This window comes from Pteronotus mesoamericanus, unplaced genomic scaffold, assembly GCF_021234165.1.
Source record: "Pteronotus mesoamericanus isolate MK-2021 breed Mesoamerican mustached bat unplaced genomic scaffold, CSHL_Meso_final contig_182, whole genome shotgun sequence".
NCBI classification, from domain to species: Eukaryota; Metazoa; Chordata; class Mammalia; order Chiroptera; family Mormoopidae; genus Pteronotus; species Pteronotus mesoamericanus.
In genome coordinates this window covers 3426591-3445403 of record NW_026555078.1, presented here as the reverse complement: position 1 = coordinate 3445403, position 18813 = coordinate 3426591, and the positions used below count along the sequence as shown (strand labels likewise).

Sequence of the window (18813 nt, the reverse complement as noted above, 5' to 3'; positions counted from 1 at the left end):
ACTGCCTGGGCCTCAGATCCCAGCATACACAGCCTGAGCCTGCCCTGAAGGTGGGGTTGTGATAACAAAAGGCGCACCCAGATAAACACGAACCCCAGACACTGAAGCCCTCTTCAGAGCAGGTGTGTCCCAGGCCGGTGCGAGGCAGGCGCTTGGTTTGCTGCACCTGGCAGCTCCAGCTGCAGGAAACCAGGACGGGCGAGGAGTGGCCGTCCCGATGGCCAGAAGCCAGTGGTCCTCGCTGCAGCGAAGAGGGGAGGCCAGTCCCGGGGACAGCGGGGCGAGGCTGCCGGCTGCAAGGGAAGTGGGAACAGGTCTGGGCGAGCGACGGGAGGGCCTGGTTCCCCGGAAAGGACCACGGAAGGCTTCCTGCCGCGTATCGGGCAGCCTGGCGTGGAGCAAAGACGCCTCATCTGTGACTGCGCCCAGCTGAAGCCTGGGACAGGAGGCTCCCGGAGTTTCCCTGGTGTGTAAAGGACGTAGACAGCCTCCCTTCTCCTGGACCAAGCTGAGGGCTCCGCAGGGACAGGTCTGCTGGAGGTGATGTGTGTAGGGCCCTGCATCGCTGGTGTGCCAGCGGCAGAGGTGGGCGGGGCCAGACCACGTGGACCCTTTTAAACTGAGCAGGGGAGGACAGGAGGCTTCAAGTCAAAGAATGCCCGGAATGTCCTATGTGCTTAAACACAGTCTGGAGACTGGGTGGGAAGCAGACCGGCCGGGTGGTTTGGGGAACGGCAGGTGGCCGGCGGCAGGCTTGCGGACAGCTCGGGGGTCACGGCGCTGGGGCCAGTACTTGCAGCCAGGACCGGAGTGCGGGCAGCAGAGATGGAGAGTGCAGAGGGGGTTCCAGGACATGGAAGGGAAGGGTCTCATCCCACACTGAAGTGGGGACGGGGTGGAGGGGATGAGCCCCTTTTCCTGGCCAAGCTGGGAGACAGGGGCAGCATTCACTGAGACATGGACAAGCGGGGTCGGCGGGGGGGAAGCAGAGAACAGCAGGGGGTTTTATTTAGGGTGCAATCAGTGTGAGAGGCCACCTAGGAGGCACTGGTGTCAGAATTCCAGTTACCACAAATCTGTGAAACTTGGACAGAGCCTCAGCACCGCTCCCCGACCTGCAAAGACGGAAGTAGGAGGTGACCAATGGGACAGGCAACGTGGCAGGGGGGCACTGAGGAAGTGGGGGTGCGTGGTCCTCCCTGCAACGGCACCCAGGTCAACAAAGAGCTCTGCAGGCACCTCCACGCCCCCGGGCCCTCGAAACCGGAAATCTGACACTTCCTCGTGACTAATAATCAGAACCTCCAGGTGGCAAGCCCGGGTTTTCTGGACCGCACGCCAGGATTGCTCCAACAGCTGGCACAGAGCGCGGGCAAAGCCTCGGGCTGGCATGCAGGTGCTTCCACCTGCCGCTGGCTGCTCACGTCTGGGGTGGATGAGTCTCAAGGCCGGGCTGGGAACAGGTCAGCGGGGAGTGGCACAGCATTTCCCGGAGCAGACGGGCGCGTGGGTGAGGAGCCAGCAGCCTGCCTGGTGGAGAGTCCAGCCGGGTGCTCACTTACGCCTGCGGCCTTGGGAACTTGCTTCATCTCTCTGTCCTCAGTTTCCTCATGTGTAAAGTAGAATAACTAAAGCTTCTTTAGGAGATACAGTGAGAGCTCGTAGCATAAAGAGCAGCACAACTGTGATTATATCATCGTCATGACCGGGCCTCTGTGCGGGTGGGGAAGGGTTTGCTTAAAAATGGAGAAGTCAGAGGTAACATCCATTCACCGAGGCATTAATGATGTGGCCCATGCTGCTTGGTGAAATTGACCTCTTTTTTTAAAATATAATACTCAAGTTTCCCTGATGACTGTCTTCTCCCGATCCTCAGAGCCAAGCGGGCAGGTGGTGGGGATTTGGGTTAAGTTACGGCTGCGTAGTGACTCATTTCAACTGTTTGCAGCTCGGAACAACCGAACAGTTTACTGTCTCACAGTTACTGAGAGGTTGGGCCGGGTGATTCTGGCTCCCGGTCTCTCCTGAGCGTGTGCACAGGCCATGGGTTGGGGCTGCGGATCCCGAAGACCTGGCAGGGGCTGGAATTTCATGTCCATGCTCACTCATGCGGCTGTGGGCTAGAAGCCCAGCTCCTCGGCCCCTGCGACTATTCACAGGGCTGCTCAGACATGGCTGCTTGGTGTGGTGTGTATGTGTGAGAGAGAGACAGAGACAGAGACAGAGAGAGACAGAGAGAGAGAACACCCGAGACAGGAGCAGCCGTGGTCATTTTATAACCCAACATCTCAGAAATAATACTCCAGGCTTTTCCATACTCACTTCATTAGGGACAAGTCACTAAGTTCGTCTTAACACAGATTCATTAAGCTCTGTTTCCTGAAGTCAGGATTATCTAAAATTTTGTGGGCACATCTTTAAAGTGATCAGAATATTGTAACCCAAGAATCCAGAAGAGGAACTCCTAGTAAAATCTTAATAGAAAATGGGCGGATGGAATGAATGAATAAATAGATGGGTGCACGAGAAGGGTGTTCCTGCCCCACTTCACAGAAAGGAAAGTGGAAGTGTGCGTGAGGCTGATGTGTAGTACGGCCAAGTCCTCCTTTACCGGAAACTCCCAGATGGACCCATAACAAGGGAGGAAGGAAGGCAGGTTACAGGAGAAACCAAAGATGATGGCCAGCTGTAGTCATTGCTCCTCCTCAGAAGAACACAAGACACCACACGTGGGAGGAACAAATGTCTAAGCGGCCTGCAAAACAGACACGGGAATGCCCCTGCTCCTGCCAGATACCCCTGCAGGAGCCTCCCAAACTGCACAGGGACACTTTGACAGGAATTTGCAAATGTACCACAGAACTGCAGCCAGCATCTACCCGAAGTCCACAAGCCAGATCCTCGCAAACATAGCCAGAGAGGGGCCTGGGTGGCAGGCGACAACAGGCTGGTGACCTTGTACTTTTCCAACTGAGAGCCAAGTCGACCGGCCTGTAGGAGAGAAGGTGGGACCTGGACTGGGGTTGGGGCTGTTGCCAATATCCCATTTTTTCCTCCTAAGGATTCTTTAGGGAGCTATGATGGACAACAGAGACTCAGAGAGGTGAAGTAACTGGCCTAAGTCACCCTGCTAATCCATGGCAACAGAACCACCGCATGGAAGGAGGAGAGAGAGCCCCTCCCAATCCCCCGCCCCCTCCCCCTTGAGGAAGAAGCTCTCTGAAGGAATGAGCACTGGTCCCTCCCAGCCTCACCTTCCCACAGAGATGGGACACTTTCCTACTTGGGGCCCCCTGTCCAGCCCCACCCCAGGTGAGTCCCAGAGGTACCCGTGTCTCCGTACGCAATCCCAGCCAAAGGGCGGACTCTTCCTATGGTTTTCCTTAGCCAACCTGCGCCATGCCAGCGTTCAGCAGCCAGAAGTGGCAATACAAGGCCTGTGAAAATAGTGAACAACCACAAGGGTTGGGCTTCCAAGTCCAAGTTAGTCCAGTTCCCATGGACTCCATGTGTGTCTGGGGACAGGGAGAGTGACCATGCCATGGACAGAGCACGCGTGAGCCCAGGCCCGGACCGAGCATGCGAGGTATGCCTTTTATCTCCTCGCCTTCAAGAAGGTGCTGCAGCCCCGCTCACAGGGGCCCCACAGGCTGGCCCCGCCCCTTGCCTGTGCCCATCTCTGTGTCTGTGAACCCCTGGGGTTCCTGAGCCCTGGGACCTACAGCCCTGAGCCCACTGAAGCCAGCATGGACCCTCAGCCCTCCCTGGGCCTGCCTGTGTCCATTTCAAGTCAGAGGGACATACCCATTCACAGTCACAGATGGGAGGCGGTGACTGATGGGGACAGAGCTCCCCTTCAGCTGGGACGGTGCCCCACATAGAGGACGCAGCCTTCCCTGCACAGATCCATAGACACCCAAAGCCTGAAAAAGCAGTCGCCCCAACACCTGCACAGGGTTACACTCCCGAAGCTGTTGCTTTCTCTCGTGCGTTCAAGGGTGCACGTGTCTTCCCTTCCCTTCCCTTCCCTTCCCTTCCCTTCCCTTCCCTTCCCTTCCCTTCCCTTCCCTTCCCTTCCCTTCCCTTCCTTTCTTTCTTCCTTCCTTCCTTTCTTTCTTTTTCTTTCTTTCTCTTTCTTTCTTTCTTTCTTTCTTTCTTTCTTTCTTTCTTTCTTTCTTTCTTTCTTTCTTCCTTTCTTTCTTCCTTTCTTTTTTCCTTCCTTTCTCTCTTTCTTTCTCTCATTTTTAAGAAAGAGTATGAAAGAATAGAGAGAACCTGGATTTGACGTTGGGTTGGTTTTGCCCAATTTCCACCAGTTCTCCCACTTAACTGAGGGGAGGGGCCTGGGCAAACATGAGATTAGATGTTGGGATTTTCCTTCCACCCCAACCCCAGACCCCTAAGGAATGTGCGGCCGGAAGCTCTGAGGTGAGTCTGAACTCAGCGTGAGAATGCTAGTGCGCTGGGCTTTAATGTATCTGGCTGCACCAGGCCCACCAGCCAAATCCAGCCCACAGATTGTTTCTGTATGACTGGCAAGCTAGGAATAATTTTTTTTTTTACATTTAAAAAAGTGTGATAAAAAGAAGAAGAGGAAGAGGAGGGGCAAGGGACAGAGGAGGAAGAAGGAGACCATATGTAGACCTCAAACATCTATACTGTGTACTATCTGTCCCTTCCCAGAAAACATTTGCAGACCCCCGGATTGTAGTTCCCACCTCCTGTTGAGGGCAATGGTCCAGAACCTCAGAGACCTGTCACTGCGAAAGCAGAATCTTTACATATGCCTTCCCCTGCTAGATGCCCACTGTCTAACTGCCTGGCACATGAAACCACTCTGCAAATTTCTGTGGAGTAAAAGCAGGAATAAATGAACAAGTAAGTGATCTATGGGAATCCCTTAGTAACTTATAAAGTTCATGTGTTACAGGGACAAAAATACATACTCATGCAAAATCTGCTGCCCCTCCTAAATCTGGATGGGAAGCTGGGTTCTGCCCTTAAACACAGCCCTCCCGGGAGGGCTGGGCTTGGCGCCACTTCCTGCTGAGGCAGAAAATGCCAAGCCAGGGAGCAAAAGCAGAGAGGAGATCCCGATCAGGTGTAGGGGAGAAAAATGATTTTCTCTCTCCCCTTCTAGGTTCTTGGCCAAGATTCCACCCTTGTAATAAAAGAAAGATGTAGAGGAAAAAAACCCCAGACTTTTAATAACATGTATACCTCCTGCCTACATGGGAGATACCTAGGTAAACCAAGTAACTCCCCAAAGTGGCCCAAGCCAGCACCTTAAATAGTATCTTTAGCTAAAAACAAAAGAAGATATTGGGAGAAGGAGGAGCCAGTTATGGGAGGTGACCAAGAAAAGCACCACAATCAAAGTTATAGTTGTGACAAAGATGTAAGTCCTAGCCTCCTCCATTGATAAGAGTTTCTAGAGATTTACTCATCTTCCTCTTCCCAGTACAGAGAGGGAGACACCTTTACAATGGGGATTTCTCTTATAAATGTAAATGTCCCTTACAAAAGGGTAGCCCAAAAGACATATTTTGCATGAGATATTCTCCTTCCTTTCACCTCCTTAGCCTGCAAGGTGCCCACAAATTGCCTAGGGTGCTATTTAGGGAGCAGATTCTGATTTAGCAAGTCTGGGGTGCGTCCCAAGGGTTTGTCTTTCCATCAAGCTCTTGGCTGCTGGTTCCCAAGCCACACTTTGAGTATAGCAAGTGTGTAAGTGTGTCAAAACTCTCTTCCTTGTGGGCAGGGGCATATCTGGAGACATTAGTATGCTTCTAATTTTTTTGCTTCTTTTGGGGGGTTCAGAAATATAGTGGGGGTCCCCTTGACTCAGAGGAAAGAATATTCTCAAAGAACTACTGACCCACAAGAAAAACAGTCTCCAATGATACTGCAGCCTCAGTGTCCAGTAAGAGCAATGACCAGGAAGGGACAATGCTAAAGAGGAGAGGCCAGTGGAATCTGGAGCAAGAGCATCTTACTTTAGTTCTGCTTCTCTTCTCCCATCATAATTGCCCTATGCTTTCATCAGGCCCTAGAGAACATTGTGACAATGGCCATCCTTGTATGAAAGATGCTTATAGAACTGAAGGGCCTGTACCAATGCCTGGAGCAAAGCAGACCAATGAAGCCTGCAGGAGCCCAGAGAAAAGACTGAGAGATGGCAAGAGGTAGAGTGCATATGATGCTGGAGCATCAGTCTGGAGCTCCAAGTAACAGGTGGCACCCAGGACATGTCAGCTCCCCCACGAACATCCTCAGTGATATTTGGAGAAGGTACACAATTTTTTGTCTTCACACTAAGTCGTTTCAGTTTTAAAGAAAATGATGGCTCTCTCGAGGCTGAAGAATTTGGAATCACTCAGGTACATGCTGGGGCAAGATTATTAGTCATGTCCAATGTCCATTTTTATCTTTTCTCTTGATAATAGAGCCCCAAATTTTAAGCTACCACACGGGTATATAATGCAGAATATTAGCCGCGCTGCACAGCCTCCCTTGCAGCTAGATGTGGCAACATGTCCAAGCTTGGGCCAATGGCACGCAAATGGAAAGAACATAGATGACATATATTAAACAGATCTTTCCTTTCAAAGAAAAGGATATACCCTTCCTTTCCCCTCTTACTCTTCCTATTGGACGAAGGTGGACATGGCAGTTGGTTGTCTTGGACCTGGCAAACAAACACCAGGAATGGAAGGACAACAAGATGGAAGGATCCTGGGTTCCTCACAAAACAGAGCCACTGGGTCAACCCACTGTCTCCATCTAGTCTTGTTTGCCACTATTTCTTTCGGATTCTGTGTAACTTAAAAATACGTACTCAATTCTGAAAATAGTTGGAGCCTAAAAGGACATAAGTCATCCTTTCAGGGAGGATGAGGCCAAACTCCTCTTGGTCACCTCAGGGCTTTCCAGTCAACAAATATTTATTAAGGGCTCTAAGGATACAGCATTACACAAAACAAACAAACTAAGACCTGGTCCTAATAGAGCTTACGTTTAGTATTATTTTACTTAATCTTTATAATCACCCTGTCAGGGAAATGTCACCTGTGCTTTATAGGGAGGAAATTAAGACTGAGGGATTTCCAGTAAATCTCTTGAGGTCACACAGCTGGTGAGAAGTTCCTTCAGAATCCAGTTTTTCCTCATGCCAAAGCCATTCCCTCACCACTAACCCAGTGGTTTCCAAACTGTGCTCCATGTGGGGCCTCCACAGAGGTTTCTCAGAGGTTGTCACAGATGGAGGGTTGTGGCAATTAGGGACCAGGGGGAAGGTTTTCCCCACAAGCCCAAGAAAGGCCCGGGATTAGCTCCGAAGGAGTTCTGAGAAGACCACGAGGTCAGGAATGAGAGACAACCAGCTCGTAGCGTGAACCTGTAGTGGAGAGAAGCCCCCAAAGACAGATGGGGCTGGAGACCCGTGGCCCCCAGGATACTTGTGCTCTCCATGCGCACACGGCCCTCAGACTAACACCCCCATCTCTGGGAACTGGGGAGAGGTGCCTCAGAATGCAAATTAAGCTATAAAAATACTGTCACATTTTTAAAAAATATACCTGAGTTTCTGTATGGAGAGTCATCATACACACACACACACACACACACACACCCAGAGAAAAATGACATAAGACCTTCAACAAAGGCTGGCTGGGACTTCCCCTCGGTGATACTATTCTGGGAAATATTTTTCAATATCCTTCTTACATTTTTCTGGGCTTTTACATGCTCTTCAATGAGTATTTTATAAACAAGGAAAAAACTAACAAAAAAAAGGTTTTATTTGTTATTTGTTTTTAAGAGAAAAAAAAATTAGTTGTACCCAGAACTGGGTTATTTGAGTAGATCTAATAAGTCCATATTCCCAGAAATGCTTGCTTGGCCATTTCCAGCCTGAGAAGAGAACTCTTGGCACGCGCCACCAACATTTCCCAAGCAAGGGGAGGAGTCCCCTGCAGGGATAAATAAGCATTCGCACCCAGGCGAGTCCAGCATTTGTACAGGTGACGGCTTTGGCTTCCTCGCACTGCACGCAGCTCTCCGAGGCAGGTAATCCACGATGCTGCCCTACCGGGAGCGAAGGAATCTGTTTTTCCAGGGTGGTTCTAGGTCTTGGCCGGGAGTCAGGGGTTGCGTGGAGGGAGGGTGCAAGGAGGAGGTGTGCCAGAGTGCGGGGGGCCAGTCCTGGGGCCCTGCGAAGACAGCCCTGACTGGGTTTGGGTTTTACACCTGCGAACAGTTAGACATACCATGAGGACGTCTAGGACCATTTCTGGGCCTGACTCTTGGATTCTGCTTTGAGTCAGCTGTGTACCCATCCTCAGGATGAGCGCTCCCCCCACGGGCAGGAGGGGCCTCCCCTCGCCTGGTGCAGGGTGCTGCTCTCCGAAGTGGTGCAGACAGAATTACGGCACTGGGTCCCTCTGGGTCGAGGCCACAGGGACTCAGTGGGGGCTGTCCCTGGGCCCCAGCGCCACCCTACTCCTGGCCAGGTGGACAAGCAGGCTGCTGTCCAGCAACTGAAAAGACAGGCTGCTCAGAAACAGAGCTGGCCTGCCAGCTTGCTCAAACAGACAAGCCTTCTTTCTCCAGAAATAATTTTGAGACGGTTACATAATCCAGAGAGTAAACAGTTGAGGCAGTTGCACTGCCTCTGTCCCATGGCTTGTCCAAAGGGGGTACACTGCCTTCTTGATGATAATCAGGTCAGCCTCTCTCCTCTCCTCTCCTCTGCCCTCCCCTGTCCTCCTCTTCTTCCTCTCTCTTCCTCTTCCTCTCTTATCATCTTCACTTCCCTCCTCACCACCTTAGCTGCCCTTCTCCCCTCTGAACTCAGGCGCTGAGTGGCCAGGGGCTGAGTGGCCAGAGCCTGAAGGTAAATAAGCCTGTTTGCTGCGGTCCCCAGCTTTGAACCCCATCTCTCGCTGTCCTTCAGTGGCTCCATTTCCTCTTCCCATGGAATCATACCTCTTGCCTGTGGTTTCAGAGCGGAGCCTGTGGGAGGCAATAGCAACCCTCGAATGCCCCTCAGGACGTTCCTAGTGTATCTCCCCTGAGCTACTCAGCCTGCTGCATTGACACAGGTAGTGAGGCTCAAAGAGGCTCAGTCACTTGCTTGTCATCACCCAGCCGTCACAAGTGGCCAAAATGAAACCCTAGTCCAGGTCTCTGTGACTCTGAAGCCCACACTGCTTTCTCCCCATGAGGAGCCCTTTCCAGGCATATGGTAGAAAAGGTAGAAAAAAGTACCTGCTGTTAACCAGGCAGAGGCTGAAAAGAACATGCTACCTTTATTTTGGTCTTTGCACCAACATGTATCAGGGCCACCTGGCTACAGCTTGGCTTTTGGTGCCCTCTCTACACGAGCCCTCCTGCGTCCAGGCACCACGCCGAGAGCACCTGCCCACAACTTGGCATCGGAAGGTCAGCAGCAGCACTGTGGCCCAGGGCTCCTTCCTGGGGTTCTACTTGAGGGGTAGACAAGAGATGTACAGGAAAAGGAGCCTTGCGTTCTAGGCCTCTCTGACTGGTGTCCGCTCACCAAGCAGGAGGGGAGGATGAGTTCTGACTGGGCAGCACCTCACACGCATCTCTAACTTCCCCACTTAGGAGCTCGGCAAACCAAGCTGCTCACTTCTGCTCTGCCATTTATTTGTTATATGACAATGGGCGAGCCCATTCACCTCTCTGTGCCCAGTTTCTCCACTGGGGGAAAATGGCAATAATTACGGTACTTACTTCAAAAAGTGAGAGGGAGCACAGAGCGCAATTATGTGTGTTGGGTGCCCAGGAAATAGCTGATGCCTAGGAGGTCATGAAGCTCTCAGGGGCACAGAGCAGAAAGCAGGCCATGTGGGGGGCAGTGGGAGGCGGTCAAGGCACTGCCTGGCTCTCTGAGTCTTACAGGAACTTTACTTTTCAGAGTTGAGGGCAGAAGGAATGTTGTCCCTTCTGGTTCTGGGTCTCCTGGTGGCTGGACTATGCCCTGCTGTCCATGGCCTCGCAGTGGACATGCTGCACCAGCAGGACTTGACCAAGGAAGACCAACACAAGGAGATGCCTGTGGACCACCTCAGATTAGCCTCCAGCAACACTGACTTTGCCTTCAGCCTCTACAAGCAGTTGGCTTTGAAGAACCCTCAAAAAAATGTTGTCTTCTCTCCCATGAGTATCTCCATGGCCTTGGCGTTCGTGTCACTGGGGGCCCGTGGCACCACCCTGACAGAGATTCTCGGAGGCCTCAAGTTCAACCTCACAGAGATCTCTGAGACAGAAATCCACCAGGGCTTCCAGCACCTCCTGCACGCCCTCAACCAATCCAAGAGCCTGATGCAGCTGAGTGTGGGCAATGCCATGTTCGTCGATGGGAAGCTGACGCTGCTGGACAAGTTCAGGGACGATGCCAAGGCACTGTATGCCTCTGAGGCTTTCTCCACCAACTTCCGGGCTTCTGCCACTGCCAAGAAGCTCATCAATGACTACGTGAAGGAGAAGACCCAGGGGAAAATTCTGGATTTGATCCAGAGCCTTGACCCAAGCACAGTGATGGTCCTGGTGAATTATATCTTCTTTAAAGGTGGGTGCCAGTGTGGGGTTTGGAAAGAAACAGACTTTATTTCTGAGCCTTCAGAGCTGTTGCTCTCCTGGCTCAGTGACCTGTGTTATTAGGGAAACTGCTATAGAGGAGGGTGCCCTTGGCTTGTGTGGGGGTGGGGGCGGAGGGGGGCATGGGCACCATGACCCAATCTTCTCTTGGAGTTTCCTGTATTCGTTGCTCATTCCAAGACCTAACTGTGGGGGAACCCATTAACCCTTTGTTGTAGCCAGACTGGTACTTTTTATTCTGACTTAAACTTGATCCTTCCCAGTCACCCCTGGGTGGCCCTGGTCTCTGGGGGGTGCAGGGGATCTCGGTGGGACTGGTGGCCATCTCCGTGGGAAGACAGCTCCTAAGGAGTCAGGCCGTGCCCAGTTCTGCAACTCTGCCCTTCTATAATCTTGAGGGAGGACATGGTGTGGCCACCCTCTGGAAAGAGACTTGGGGAGGGCGGTATCCAAGACAGGACCCTTTCCCAGTGGGTTGAGCGCCGATCGCATAGAAGGGAATGCAACCAATGCAAACCTCATCCCTTAAGTTTGAACAGGGCAGAGTGTGAGCAGAAAGACCCTGCCTCCTGGAGCCAGCAGTCCCAATGGGGACAAAAACTCAGTAGGGACCCAGAGCGTGATCTCTGAGCCAGAAGGTGGTAAGGTACCTGAGACACGTGAGCTGTGGGGAGACACCAAGAGAGCCCTGTACCAGGAGTTCTTGGCTGAGACCTGGGCAAGCCTCCGGGGCCTGTTTCCATCAGCACACAAAGACATAGAACCAAGATCCTGGCCTGGCGTGTTGTGTTTGTCCTTTGAGTCTCTGGTGTTTTTCCTTCCTGCCACCCTGCACTATCCTGGGACGATCTCCTCCAAATTCTCCTACTCAGGAACATGCTAGGCAGTCCAGCTTCTCCTTCCTTTCCTGCCTCTAACAAAGGGGACATGGGGACACACAAGGGTAGAAAACAAAGGGGACAATAGAAGTGGTTACATGTTTCCAAGGAAGCCTCAGGCGTCTGACCTGGGGGTAATCTCCCCAGGAAGCGTCCTCCCACCCCTGGGAGCGGGGGGCAGACCTGGGCTCCGTCCTTTGGTGGCCTTTGCCCTGCTCTCTGGGTTCCCATTTTGCTGATGTTCACCTGTTTCACAAGCTCTGGGCGTACGTGCCACTCTGCAGTGCCAGTGACGAGCCACTGGTTTGGCCCTGTAAGAGCCAGGGCTTCCCATCTCCCCCCAGGCCCAGGCCGCCAGCTCACCACCATGCCCCGCGCCACCTCCCCGAGTCCCGGGCTCTCTCCTGCCTTTCATGTGCCCAGATCCCTGTAGGTTCCTCACTGAGCATGATTAACCAGGTCTTTGGTTCACGGCCCCCTGTCTGACCCACCCCCACCTGTCCAGGTATTTTTTGCAAACTGAGGTTGAGCCATCCCTAAGAGGAGCTGTGGGCTGGTGTTTGGGGTGCAGAGTGTCTTCAGTGCCCAGGGCACCTGAGCAGAGGAGGTGTGGAGGCAAGGCCGCCCTCACATTGACCGAGTTCTCCTACGGCTCCTTCTGCCTCTAGCCAAGTGGATGACACCCTTTGACCCCCTCGACACTGCCAAGTCCAAGTTCTTCGTGAGTAAGAAGAGGTCGGTGGAGGTGCCCATGATGCGCCATGAGGACCTGCGCACGCCCTACTTCTGGGACGAGGTGCTCTCCTGCACGGTGGTGGAGCTGCGGTACACCAGCAATGACAGCATGCTCCTCATCCTCCCAGACGAGGGCAAGATGAAGGAGGTGGAAGCTGCACTGTCCCCCGAGACGCTGGGGAGGTGGAGAGACTCACTGCAGATGAGGTGAGTATTCCCAGGACCCAGGGCTCTCTACTGTCCGCACTCTTCCCCGGCTCTCTGTCCCTTCTCCACTCAGGCCTCGCTGAGGTGCAGGGTGGACGTGCAACGGTGGGTCAGGCACCGTGCGGGACTGCCTTGCCCTTTGGTGCCTGTGTGGCTTTGGGCCTGAATGTTTTTTCTTCTGTAAGATGGTAACATCCGATGGGACAGGGCTGAGACTTCCTTGGACTCTAATATGCTCTACGTAAGTCTCAGGGAGCCGCGACGCAGCCCCCAACCCTCACGTGTGTTCTCTCCTTGCCTCAGCCTCCTGAGGTAGAGGGGGCAGACCGGAGTGTGATTGGTCAAGGGCGCAGGTGAGACAGGCTCTGAGCAGCAGCTTCGCACTGGCTATCAGTCATTCACTCCTTCATCCATCCATTCATTCATCCATTCAGCATTCGTTGAGTGGTTAATGGAGCGCCTACTGTGTGCAGGCACTGATTTAGACCCTGAGGGCATATCAGCAAATAAAACACAAAATCCCCTGGCCTTGTAGAGCTTACTTTGTAATTGGGGGAGAGAGACACTAGATAAACACAATAAATAAGTACATTATTTGGTGTGTTAAAGGGTGAGAAACAAGAGCAGGGTTAGGGTAAAAGGGTTGAGAAAACTGGACTGGATGGTAGTTTGTGATTTTAAGTTTTAGGTAAAATTTGAGCCTCCTCATGACAGAGGTGAGGGACTCAGCCATGCGGGTGTATTGGGGAAGAGCATTCCAGGCAGAAGGAACAGCCAGTGCAAAGCCTCTAAGTCAGGAACAAGACTCATGTGTTCAAGAGTCAGAGAGGCCCGAGTGGCTGGAGCAGACTGAGTGACAGGGAGCATTGATAGACCGGGTCCCTGCTCCCTGGGACTCGGAGTTTGATGGGAGGCACAGCCCCCTCGTATTCGACAGCTGTAGGGTGAGGCTCACCGAAAGGCTTAGGGAGGTAGAAAAAAAGAGAGGGGGAGCTCGGAGGCCGAGTGACCACCTCCACCAGCTCCGCTGAGGAGCAGAAGCAGCCCCTCCTCTCGAGGAGCTCGCAGGGGAGGCCGGGTGGGGGCCGTCAGTTATTTCAGGATCTCAGGGCCCTTCCGATGCAGTGCCCCGGCGCTTCCGGCCCTTCTCCTAGCACCTGCCCCACCCCTCCCGCCCTCCTGCCCCGCACTGCAGCTGCCCTCCGTGTCGTGGAGGATCCCCTTTTCTTCCTCCATAAGGCCACACATCTGCCTTCTGCCCTCCTTTCACCCAGCGGGCTCCTTGCCCTCCTTCGGGACTCAGGCTCGCTGTCGCCTCCTGCAGGAAGCCTTCCTGGCGCCCATGGAGCCGGCCGCCCCAGCACGGCCACCCAGCGCATGGGGAGAGCTCTGTGGGGTGACCCGGCTTCCCACTGCGCTGCGAGCTTGCAAGGGAAGGCCAGGGCAGGGTGCACGCCCTGCCCCCGCCCCCGCCCCAGCTCACAGCCTCGCCCAGGCCGCCGCGAGCGGATAATAATGAATTAAGGAGAAGGCACAGGGCCGAGAGAGGGAGGAATGAAACACTGATTCCCAGCGAGAAGGGGGTGGTCAGGGAAGCCAGGGAAGATCGTGCTGTGAGGGGAGAGGCAGGCAGGCACCGAGCCAGGCAGGTGCTCAAGTTCATTTTTCTCGTTTCCTAGAACGATAGACCTCTCCCTGCCCAAGTTTTCCATCTCCAGCAACTATAATCTGGAAGACATACTCCCAGAGCTGGGCATGAAGCAAGTCTTCACCCAACAGGCTGACCTGTCAGGGATCACAGAGACCGGGAACCTGGCGGTCACTCAGGTGAGTTTCTAAACCTCGAGCAGCTCACCCTCCGTGTGGGAACGGGAATGGGGAAGGCCAGGCAGCGTCTGGCTGATCTTGACTTGGCAAGCACAACCGCATTCCTCATCATCCAGTGGCCCTCCCTGGGCCTCCGCCACGCCCAGGAGCGCTGGGCGATAATGGCACTGGGGGCTGGTCCCCGCCTCCCTGCAGGATCCTGGGACAGAAGCTGGTCACGGGGAAGAGCCTGTGGTGGACCCCATCCTGCACTCTTACCGCCTGCGAGGCAGATAGTTAAAGCCCCCTTCCCCTCAGTCTTTTCACGGGTGAAACGGGGTGACAAGTCTTGGCTAGCGTGCAGTGCCCAGCAGAGCGGGTAAGAGGCAGTAGGAAGCAACAGTGACTATGGGGCAACTGAGCGAGGGGGAGGAGCTGCACTGAGCGAGGGCGAGGAGACCAGGCACCCCTGCACTCTATTCCTAGAAGCAGAGGAGTTAGAGAAAAGGGGAACAGCTGGGCAGCTCTGCCCTCCTCCGCACCCCACCTTCCAAGGGGCGTGGCAATGGAAGGACATGTGCGGGGTGAGGGCGGGGGGCTGTGTGGTCCACGGATGTGAAGCCACATCCTATGCAACGTAGCCGAAGGCCCCAAGGACATCGGAGCTGGGACAGAAAAGTGCAGAAGGCAACCCCTACCCCCGCCCCCACCCCCTGTGTGGTCTGCATCGGCCACTTCCAGGCATTGCCCTTGTCCCTCCCCGCTAAACAGCAAGTGTTTAGAAGGGACAGCACAGTCCCTGCGCTCAGCCAGAGGGGAAGCCAGGTCAGGGTGCTCCTAGCCTTCACCCCGGGCATGTCAGTCACAGCCCCGAGTGCCAGTGTGCACACCTGCACACCAGAACTGTGCAAAGCTAGCTGACAGCATTGTTGGGAGGGACAGACACATTGGACAGGGTGACCGGCACAGTGACAGGTCAGCGGTAGGTGCTCGGTAAGCGTCCGTCCCCGCAGAGGCACGTAGGCAGGCTGCTTTCCCCCTGCTCCCCCCGCCTCCGGTGGGTAATGTCCTGCTGTCCTCACAGGTGATCCACAAAACCGTGATCGACGTGGCCGAGAAAGGCACGGAAGCCGCGGCTGCCACGGGCGTGGGCTTTGCCCTCCTGTCCCTAAGAATCCCAGAGCTCACAGTGAAGTTCAACAGGCCCTATCTGCTAGTCATACTCTCCAAAGACACCCAGAACATCCTCTTCTGTGCCAAAGTCGCCAACCCCAAGGAAGGCTAGCGCCCCTCTGCAGGCAGCGGGGCATTCCCGCCGAGGGCGCCCGGGTGTCTGGGCGCAGCCTGACCCTCCCTGCTCATCCTCGGGAAAGTGACGGTGGCTCTGCCCGGTGGCTCCTGCGCGCAAAAGAGGCCTGTGGGCAGTTCATCCAGAGACTCCGAGACTTCCCAACAGCAATAAGCCATCTTCCTCCAACGGGGCATGTTCCTCGTGCCTTTCCACACTGATTCCCCGGGCTCAGGGCCCCTCTGCCTTCACCTTTGGCAGCCTGCCCAGGACCCGGAGGGGGACCGCTGTGCGGTTCCTACTTCTGTGGGCTCTCCGGTCCCCAGTTCCAGTGTCGCTCTTCCCCTCCCCGAGGAGGGAAAAGACCTGGCACAGGCCCTGGACCCCTGGCTCCTGCAGCTGAGCTGGGCCTTCTGCCTTCGGGGACGGCCCCCTCCGGCCCCCCCGGCCCCCCAACCTGGGGAGAGTGGCTACTTTCCAGGTTCCTGTTTCTGAGTTCTCCCCCGACAGATGGTCCCCCGGTAATGAGAGGGAGGGCGTGGGGACAAACAAGCAATAAACACGCACCCGCAATAAAAGCAATCACGTCGTCGTCGTTCACTGCTCTGATGTGGTCCGAAACCATGTGATCTCCAGGGATCGCACCGGCAGTGGCAAAGGTGCCAACAATGACCAATACACAGTTGAGGTCTTCCTGCCAGGCAAGCAGCTGGGACCTCTGCCCCAAATAACTCCTTCAGTCCTTGTGATGATCCGATGAGGGAGATGCTATTATTAGTCTCATTTAATAGATGAGGAAACTGAGGAACACAGGCTTGGCAATTCCCCTCCCCCCAAGGCCACACAGCTAGTAATTATTGCCACCAGGATGCTCTCCCAACCTGCTTGACGTCACCGGAACACTCTAAACCACAAAGCGATTCTGCCTGTAAAGATTTTCACAGTGGTGGCCCTCGTGGGACTTAAGATCTGATGGGCAAGAAAGATTATGAAACAAAGCCCTGGACACAGAGGCTTGGAGAACACCAAACTCAGATGGGGAAGTCAGGGAAAGCTTCCTGGAGGAGACGACTTCCGTCCTGCGATCAGGGGAAGAGTAGATGTCAACAGAGAGGAGAATGTTCTGGGCAGGAGAAACAGTGGTGGGGGCATTTTCAAGAAGCCGAAAGCAGCCAGTCAGCTCTGGAGCAAGGCCCCGGGTGGTGGGGCCAAGGAGAGGAAGGTGCCGGAGGGAGCTGCTGGACCGCCGACGGCCCGGCAGCGGAGTGAGGATTCTGCTATGGTTCCTTAAAGCCACAGGCAGCCTTACAAGGGTTTAAACAGAGAATGGCTGTGAGCGGATTTGCACACGAGAAAAATGGCTCTGGCTGCTGTGTGGAAGCAATTCCGGGCCCAGGACAGGAATGCCGGCCGCGCATTAAAGGCGCTGTTTCAGGAACCCAGGCAAAAACAGATCCCAGCAGGAGAGGGAGAGAGGGGACGATGGACGGCTGTGAGGAGAACCGGTGTGACTGCGTGGGCGGATGAGGGGAAGGAAGGAGAAAAACCCGCATCTGCCGCTAGGCTCCTGGTGATGACAAAGGACTCCCTGAGATAAGACACCAGGAGGAGCAGCGTGTTGGGAGGAGAAGCTGACCCACTCAGATCTGGACCCCGCCCAAACCCCACGGTTCCCAGGAGACAGCCAAGGGGCTTGTTCAGGGGTGCAGGAGAAAAACCCGGGCTGGGGGACAGTCAGGATCTGTCCCTGAGGGGTGGGCAGGTGAGCAGTGAGGGGGAGGAGGTCCCCTAAAATGAGTTTCATGGGGTGTTAAGAGAAGGGCGATGCTCCACTGAGAGGTCATCTGAGAAAGGGCCACTCACCAAGGAGAGTGGGGAGGGGGAGGGGGACGAGGAAAGCTGTCACCCCAGGACTGGGAAGAGAGTACCCGAGGGGACAGGGACGGGCTTAGGGGTGCGGTAGTGAGCGACTGTGTCCACGGGATGGAGCGGTGGCTCACAGTGCCGCAGTGCTCCGCTGCAGTCCCTCTTATTTGGCTTATCAATGGCCCCCAAACGCAAGAGCGGTGACACCGGCCCTGTGGATATGTCAAGGACCATCCGTCAAGTCCTTCCTTTAGGTGAAAAAGTGAAAGTTCTCAGCTTAAGAAGAAAGAAAACGACACATATATGCTGACGTTGCGAAGATGTACAGTAAGAATGAATCTACTGTCTGGGAACTTGTGAAGAAGGAAAAAAGAAGGGTGGTCTGACTTTACCGTCGCACCTGCAACGGCAAGCGCCTCTCCCCACACAGGCCCGCGGCGCCTCCGCCATCACGAGAGCGAGGGCGACAGAGGACGGCACGCAGCTTGCCAGAGAGACTGCGTTCCGTGCACTTTATTGGAGTACAGTGTTATACCCATTCTGTTTTATTCTCGGTTATTGTTGTTCTCTTATTCTAATTTATAAATTAGACTTCCTCCTACGAGTGGATGCGGAGGAGGCAGCACAGTTCCGGGGGCAGCGCTGTCTGCGGTCCCGCATCCCCGGGGGTCTTGGAACGTATCCCTGCGCGTGGCGGGGGCGGCTACATTAACTAAATGCCATGTGTAGGTCTGGTTTGGATCCTAATTCAAACAAACCAACTGTAAAAAAGAAAAAAAAAATAGGGAAACCAGTTAGGGCAATAACCACTTGAAATTTGATAATATCAAGGAAGTATGGGCTTTTAAAGGTGTGATATATACTATTGTGGCTAGGATTTTTACCGATTCTTATAGGTGAAATGTTTAAGATTTACTTTAAAACAGTCCAAAGGGGAAAGGGATTGGGTGGAGAAAATGATGCTGTCCTCATGTTGATAACAACTACTGATGAGACGTGAGGTTTGTTATAGCAGTCTCTCTATTGTGGTGTATGTTTGAATTCTTCCATAATCCAAATTTGAAACAAACCCAAAATCCTTGAGGGCGGGATCACGCCTTATTCCGCAGCACCAACCGCATCTTCGGCATGTGCTGGGCACTCCAGAGCGAACAAGTGGAGGGACCCGCGCTGCATCTCCCCTGAGTGACTATCAAGAGAAAGAAGGGCAAATCCTGCAATGCCAACAGGAAGTGACTGTGCAGGTGTTTATACACAGGCGATGGGTGAGGAGAAGAAAAATAAAGTAATAACAAACAAGGCTGGGAGAACATGAGGCCTGACTCATACCCATTGGCCCGCGTGAACCCTGTCTCTGCACTCGGTCGACTGGCCATGTTTGTCCCTTTCCGGACACCGAGCCAGCTCAGG

The 18813-nt window shown here is 54.1% G+C and overlaps 1 protein-coding gene across 2 annotated transcripts; it reads left to right on the top strand.

Annotated features, from left to right (window-relative positions):
• Window positions 1–7984: 7984 nt before the first annotated feature.
• SERPINA3 (serpin family A member 3) lies at window positions 7985–16119 on the top strand. 2 transcript variants are annotated; one of them, XM_054567079.1, is made up of 5 exons: window positions 7985–8063; window positions 9941–10594; window positions 12170–12443; window positions 14123–14270; window positions 15334–16119. In XM_054567079.1, exons 2-5 carry the CDS (start codon window positions 9958–9960, stop codon window positions 15532–15534), a joined length of 1260 nt encoding a protein of 419 aa, XP_054423054.1. In that variant the 5' UTR covers window positions 7985–8063; window positions 9941–9957; the 3' UTR covers window positions 15535–16119. The 2 variants fall into 2 exon arrangements, with proteins under 2 accessions (XP_054423054.1, XP_054423053.1); XM_054567078.1 differs by having other exon boundaries at window positions 7987–8067.
• Window positions 16120–18813: the final 2694 nt, after the last annotated feature.

Coding starts and splice junctions, on each gene's coding strand:
- SERPINA3 (XM_054567079.1), top strand. CDS start 9,958: ATGTTGTCCCTTCTGGTTCTGGGTCTCCTGGTGGCTGGACTATGCCCT. Junction 10,595..12,169: donor GAATTATATCTTCTTTAAAG/GTGGGTGCCAGT, acceptor TTCTGCCTCTAG/CCAAGTGGATGACACCCTTT. Junction 14,271..15,333: donor GGAACCTGGCGGTCACTCAG/GTGAGTTTCTAA, acceptor CTGTCCTCACAG/GTGATCCACAAAACCGTGAT.